Below are 7206 nucleotides of genomic sequence, written 5' to 3'. Positions count from 1 at the left end.
GGAGGGAGGAGGAGGATCGTGAGCATGAGAGGAAGGAGGAGCACCGTGAGGAGGAGAGGAAGGAGGAGGAGGTCGCTGGAGGAGGAGCACCGTGAGGAGGATAGGAGGGAGGAGGAGGTCGCCGGAGGAGGAGCACCGTGAGGAGGAGGTCACCGGAGGAGGAGCACCGTGAGGAGGAGGAGGTCGCCGGAGAGGAGGAGAGGAGGAGATGGAGTGGAGGAGAGGAGGAGAAGAATGAAGGGGTAAGTGGCTGGCCGGCCCTTTTAAACTTCTGTCCCAACTTAGCAGTGGCGCACCATGCACTGGTGCGCCATTGCTATTTTTTTGAATTGTGAAGGCGGGACAATAGTAGTGGCGCATTATTCATAAGGTGCGCCATTGCTAACTTATTTTTTATTTTTGTATTTTTTTGAATTTTGAAGGCGGGAAAATAGCAGTCGCGCACCATGCACTAGTGCGCCATTGCTAATTTATTTATTTTTTGCATTTTTTTCGAATTTTTTTGCCTCCAGATCTTAAAAGCATTGTAACTTTTTTCTGTTAGGTTTTTAAGGATTCTAGAAAATCAATAACGGGCGTAAGACTCTATCTTAGAGCTTCAAGTGAATGGGATGCTAGAGTAAGACTCTATCTTATTACGAACAGGAAGAGCATACAGGTCAGTGACTTACTAGTTGCCTCTACTACATGTTCATCCTTGTCTCCATTCATCTCTCATTTTGGCCAGGCATGTTAAGACAGTACAGGCTTTATTCGGATGGCAACAGCAGCACTCAGTTAGATAGTGACTAGTGGCTCTATTTGTAGTATTTCATTGCAACAAAAATGTAGTAATATCACCTCGAACAAGTCATTGTGTTTAGAAATATTCTCCCTTTCCCTGTCATTTATATTTTTCTCAATTAGGTTCACGCTGAAAGGAGTATTACATTGCAAAATATACTAAATATGTTGCGAGGACAATGACGGTTTCAAGCTCCACTACGTGAAGCAACAGTTATTTGAGAGGGATTTTACAGTGCAATTTTAGGTATCAGATCAGCCATCCATCCATGGGATCTCCCTCACGTTTCCTCAGGTCTGATCTGCATGATTCTCTCTTTACTATCAGAAAAATTACTCAGGTTCTTTTATGCAGCATCCAGTTATTAACTATGATGATTTTTTTTTTTACTTCGGCGATTAATCAGGTATAGTAATACCAACTTCCAGCGTCTTTGCATGTAAATGTAAATTTCACCTAAGAACCTGAAAAATTGTTGATGCAGAAATATCAGAAAGCTTACAGCATATGAGCTCTCCGAACATAAAACGAAAGCAATCTTGTTTCACTCATTTTTCCAACCTACTCCTGGTTTATCTTTTCACCTGAAACTAACCTGGTCTTTCTACTGCCTGAAGTTGTCTCCAAGTGGTACTCCACACAGCATACTACTTCATCTGAAACCATTTATAGCACGTTATTTGATTGTAACTTTAACAAAACCAAATATTATTCACTGTACAACTCCAGACATTTTAATCTCCAAACTAAACAAACTGACCAGGATAGCGTTCATAAGCTTATTAGTGTTGTTTCAAGGTTGACACAAAGTATACAAATTAATCAAGCTGCATGCCCACACACAAGACCTCCCAAGGTGAGCTCTGTCGAGGCGGTTTGTTCCAGATTGGAGGATCAAAAATCAGAAGAAGAAAAAACAGAAAGTCCAAGCAAGTCTAATGCTAGAAAAAAGGTTGAAGCGGCACTAGTCATTCCAAACAATCAACACAATCTGGAGACCTTTTCCGCAGAAAGGAATGAACTCTGAAAATTGGTCTAAAGTACAACAGCTCAACAATCTTAGGAGCTTGATCCTGTCAGGTTCCATTCAAAGGTAACAAAGAAATACACAGAGCTTGATTAAGCTTTGGCGCCGGTCGATAGCAGCTTCTGATGCAGCTTTGTACATTATTGCAGTATTTCTTAATCACATTTCAAGTATTTTTACCATAACCAAAGATTGTAGTACAACCCGACTAGAAAAGACATGTTGCAGAACACTTGTGCAGCTTGTCAAAACAAGTAAAGTTGGATCTGGTGATTTTGCATCAGATAGGTTGAACAAAATAATCTTCAGTAAACAGGTAGTATCAGACAAGAACAATACCAACACCTTCAGTGAAAGAGCGGCACATCGGCGGCATGTCCAGGGAGCTGGAGCTCGCCGAGCTTGATGTGGCGGCGGGTGCTAGAGCCCCACCGCCCCTTGCTCCCCCTGCCGCCGGCACCAGGCGGGTGCTAGGCATTCCTTCTGCCACTATGCCGCGCACCGCCACCGCCCGCGGCACGCGGCACCTCTGTTCCCCTGAATCCGGCGTCGCGACTTGCACTTCCTGCCGCTCCTCCACCGCAGCTCCCCACTGCCCCGCCGACGCTGCCGCTCCTCCCCCGCAGGCAGCTCGCTGCTCGAGGGGGCTGGAGCCCGCGGAGGAGATGAGGCGGGAGGATGCTTCCCGTCTCCGGCGTCATCCTATGGCGGCGCCGCATCCGCGTCACAAACGGGGTGGCGAGTTGGGGTTGCCGCCGCGGCAATCGCCGGAGGTGAGCACGGGATAGCTACAGAGAGAATCAGAGATAGAAAACGCTTACGCCTTCCACAATAGGTTACGCCTTCGTCACAGCCGGTGGATTATTCCCCCACGTCTGACATAATAATCCTACACATACGACTTTTTTTTTTTGCTGAGTACCTCCACATCCAACTTCATGCCATGTCAAGGAAAAAGATATGCAAGAAAGGATGCGGAGGATACAAGCCCTCTCTCCCTTCTCCCTGGCCGGCAGAGCCGACGGGAGGGTGGGTGACAGGGAGAGGACACGATGGCAGCTATCGGGAGAAGAGGGGGGCAATGGAGAACATGAGTAGAATCGGCGAAGAGAAAAGAGATATTCGTATTTGAGTTTTCCTACAAGACTAGCTGCAACTGGTTAATTCATGATTCCTCTCAGGGTAGTCATTGAGTAAAGTATGTATGTCATGTCGGGCTCGTTAAATAGACGTAGGTTTTATGTCTTGTCCTCTCGTGTAAATGATACTATTTTTTTAGTTGTTTGGTATCTCATAGTCACTTGGAATTTTAACTTTAGATTTCGCTGATGTTTGATCTGCACCAAGATTTACGCGCTTCTCTTCCTTCTTTGATGATGTGTGTGGCATAGGCGAGGCTATGAGGTGGTGGCGGCAACAACGCAACATGATTGATAGTGACAAAGCTGAGGGAGTAGAGACGGGTGGAGAGAATATGATCCAGGGGGGCTAGAGTCGAGGTTTATTGGATGAATGGGTTGATCTAAGGTCAGATGTTGGAAGTCGTCACAAACATGATGAGTTTGAATTGAGGGCATGTGCGTTGGCGTCTGAGAGAAAAAAGAAGAGAGATAGGTGTTGAGCTAGCGACGGTGATGAGCATGGCAAGGATGATGAAGTAAACAAAGCCAAAAAAGAAGCTGAGGGTGATGAAATAACCATTGAATGGAGAAGAATAATGTTGATAAAGTAAATGTGGTATAAACCAAAATATCCGGATTTTGACTCGTCGAATGCCATACGTGACTAGGGTTCAACGAAGTTGTAGTTGATTGTCCACTAGAAGCGTCTTCACTACTGAGAAAACACCATCATTTGATCTACCCGAAAGAAGACACACTCACTTGGTAATCTACCTTGGGCATCTACCCCTACCTTTTTGAAAGTGCATCTCAATTACGACTTTGGTGTTGATTTTTTTTATTAGAAAAGGAGGATGACCCCCGGCATCTGTATCTGGGCGATGCATACAACCACTTTATTAATTATTCTCACAAGACCTTACAAAGTCATACAACGGTAAGACTAAAGCTGCCGTCTAAGCAACAAATTGTCGCTACACCTATCCAGTTGATGAAGGGGCACAGATAGCCTGGGCCTAATACCAAACAGACATCGCAGCCAAGCCTAACATCTAAGACCTGAGACCCCTGCTACGTCTTGAGCTTGCGTTGGTTTTCCTTGAAGAGGAAAGGGTGATGCAGCAATAGTAGCGTAAGTATTTCCCCCAGTTTTTGAGAACCAAGGTATCAATCCAGTAGGAGGCTCCTCACAAGTCCCACGCACCTACACAAACAAACAAGAACTCGCAACCAACGCAATAAAGGGGTTGTCAATCCCTTCACGGCCACTTGCGAAAGTGAGATCTGATAGAGATAATATGATAAGATAATATATTTTTGGTATTTTATGATATAGATTAGAAAAGTAAAGATGCAAATAAAAGTAGCTTGAAAGCTTATATGATAAGAGATATACCCAGGGGCCATAGGTTTCACTAGTAGCTTCTCTGAAGATAGCATAATTATTACGGTGGGTGAACAAATTACTGTCGAGCAATTGGTAGAAAAGCGAATAATTATGAGATTATCTAGGTATGATCATGTATATAGGCATCACGTCCGTGACAAGTGGACCGACTCCTGCCTGCATCTACTACTATTACTCCACACATCGACCGCTATTCAGCATGCATCTAGGGTATTAAGTTCATAAAGAACAGAGTAACGCATTAAGAAAGATGACGTGATGTAGAGGGATAAACTCATGCAATATGATATAAACCCCATCTTTTTATCCTCGATGGCAACAATACAGTACGTGCCTTGCTGCCCCTGCTGTCACTTGGAAAGGACACCGCAAGATTGAACCCAAAGCTAAGCACTTCTCCTATTGCAAGAAAGATCAATCTAGTAGGCAAACCAAACTAATAATTCGAAGAGACTTGCAAAGATAACTTAATCATACATAAAAGAATTCAGAGGAGATTCAAATATTTCTCATAGATAAACTTGATCATAAACCCACAATTCATCGGATCTCGACAAACACACCGCAAAAATAGTTACATCGAATAGATCTCCAAGAAGATCAAGGAGAACATTGGTATTGAGATCCAAAGAGAGAGAAGAAGCCATCTAGCTAATAACTATGGACCCGAAGGTCTGTGGTAAACTACTCACAACTCACCGGAGGGGCTATGGTGTTGATGTAGAAGCCCTCCATGGTCGATTCCCCCTCCGGTGGAGCGCCGACGAAGGCTCCAATATGGGATCTCGCAGATACAGAAGGTTACGGTGGTGGAAATAGTTTTTCATGGTTGCTTCTGATGTTTTCGGGGTACATGAGTATATATATAGGAGGAAGAAGTACGTCGGTGGACGCGCGAGGGGCCCACGAGACAGGGGGGCGCGCCCAATAGGGGGGCGCCCTCCACCCTCGTGGCCTCCTCGATTTCTACTTGACTTGCACTCCAAGTCCTCTGGATTGCATTTGTTCCAAAAAGATCGATCCCAAATGTTTCATTCCGTTTGGACTCCGTTTGATATTCATTTTCTTTGAAATACTGAAATAGGCAAAAAAACAACAATACGGGTTGGGCCTCCGGTTAGTAGGTTAGTCCCAAAAATGATATAAAAGTATAACGTAATGCCTATAAACATCCAAAACAGATAATATAATAGCATGGAACAATCAAAAATTATAGATACGTTGGAGACGTATCACACCACCGTCGGCTGCACTGGTAAGAACAGATCTGATTGGAGGTGCCGCCGACGAAACCACCAGGCCCTACACGTCGCCGTCACCGATCTGAAGGCAGCATACACGCCACCGCAGCCAAAACGGCCGCCGCCAACCGCAACCACCGCCACCGCCCGAAGGGCCATCCGCAGTGCCCGCAGCCCTGGCCTCCGCCGCGCCAAGCCGTTGTCATCCGAGGACGGGCCGGCCTCCCGCCGCCTACAGCCATCCGCCGCGCCGCAGATCCCAGATCGGTCGCGCCACCACACGCCTTGGGGTCCGCCCCACCCCGAAGACGCGCGAGAGAGGAGATTCCCCACCACCGCCGTCGGCCCCCGGGCTTAGCCCAGCGACGTCTTCCGGTGGCGGCGGAGGGAGAGGAGGAGGGAGTTTGCGGTGGCGGCGGCTAGGTTTCTGGCCGCCCGAGTCGCCCTAGGGGGAGGACGACGGGGGGGCGGCTAGGTTTCTGGCCACCCGAGTCGCCCTAGGGGGAGGATGACGCGGTGGCTAGTGACGTATATATCTTAGCGAGATCTAATTTTGGTTGTCAAGTTTACCTCATGACATTAGTATCACTTATTTGTCTACGGACTTCTGTGACCCCCTATTCAAAAAGGACAAAGGACGGTGCTTTCTTCGGTCGCTTGAAAAGTTTTTCTGTTGATTTTGAGTCATAGGAGAAAACGTACTATTAAGAGGGGTTGTGAAGATTACGAAGTTGGGGAACTCATTCCATTTCCATTCATTGTCTTCCCATCTATGTCAAGAGACTTCACCCAAGGGTCTGGGTGCCTGGAGTCATTTTTCTCGAGGTGCCCGGAGGTACCAGCAAATTCTACCTCCCCTGGATGGTCTGGTTGCCAGGGGTCCAGGACCCCCGGGTGCCCGGAGTGGTGGCCGTCTCCTGGGTTGGTCCGAGTGCCCGGGGTCCTCGACCCTCGGGTGCCTGACGCTTCCTGGTGCTTCGATACAGATCTGTTCGGGTGCTGAGGTCCTTGACCCCCGGGTGCTCGGGTTTACCTTGTTTTCTATGAATGGTCCCGGTGTCTCGACCCTTTTGGTCCGGGTGTCCGGAGTTGTCAGCCGGGCAACAATCCCTTGCCCTTCGAGGGTATATATAACCAACCTTCTGTTACCTTCAACCCTAATCTTCCTCAAGTTCTCATCTACCATAACACTCCGAGTCTCTGGGATTGAAGGAGATTCATCTGATATACATTCCTACCAAACCGGTTCGTGCTTCCCAACTCATTCATCTTCGCCAGCTTGTTATTCTTAAAGCTTGGGCGGCCAGCAGTTAGAGATTCTTCCGGAAGCTTCCTTGCTCGTGGCGTGCTCCGGAGAATGCGAGTAGGTACTCCGCGTCCACCCTGCATTGGGTATAACGAGGGCAAAATCCTTGAAGAAGAAAGCTAGTACTAGAATGTGATTTAAAAAAAAAAGGCAGAAAACAGAGCGAGACTGCCACTGGCTAGTCCACGAGACACACTTCATAGTCCGGATTCTTCTGGTACCCGACGGATACGCCACGTCGACCTCCCGGCCCGGCCCCACTTCCCCCCACCCCGTCTCCCCTCCCCGCCGTTGCGCTGCCGTTCCAAAACCCTAGCCC

The 7206-nt window shown here is 47.4% G+C and overlaps 1 protein-coding gene across 1 annotated transcript in view; it reads left to right on the top strand.

Moving 5' to 3' along the window:
* The first annotated feature begins 2302 nt into the window (after positions 1 to 2302).
* The window catches only part of LOC119293043, a 9420-nt gene continuing 4516 nt past the window's right edge, over positions 2303 to 7206 (top strand). Inside the window, exon 1 of the mRNA XM_037571646.1 lies at positions 2303 to 2584. Coding sequence (XP_037427543.1) covers positions 2303 to 2584 — 282 coding nt within the window. The remainder of the gene's footprint in view (positions 2585 to 7206) is intronic.

The sequence above is a fragment of the Triticum dicoccoides genome, chromosome 4B, assembly GCF_002162155.2.
Source record: "Triticum dicoccoides isolate Atlit2015 ecotype Zavitan chromosome 4B, WEW_v2.0, whole genome shotgun sequence".
In the NCBI taxonomy this organism is placed as follows: Eukaryota; Viridiplantae; Streptophyta; class Magnoliopsida; order Poales; family Poaceae; genus Triticum; species Triticum dicoccoides.
The sequence above is the reverse complement of the archived record's forward strand: the minus strand, read 5'-3'. Positions and strand labels throughout refer to the sequence as shown.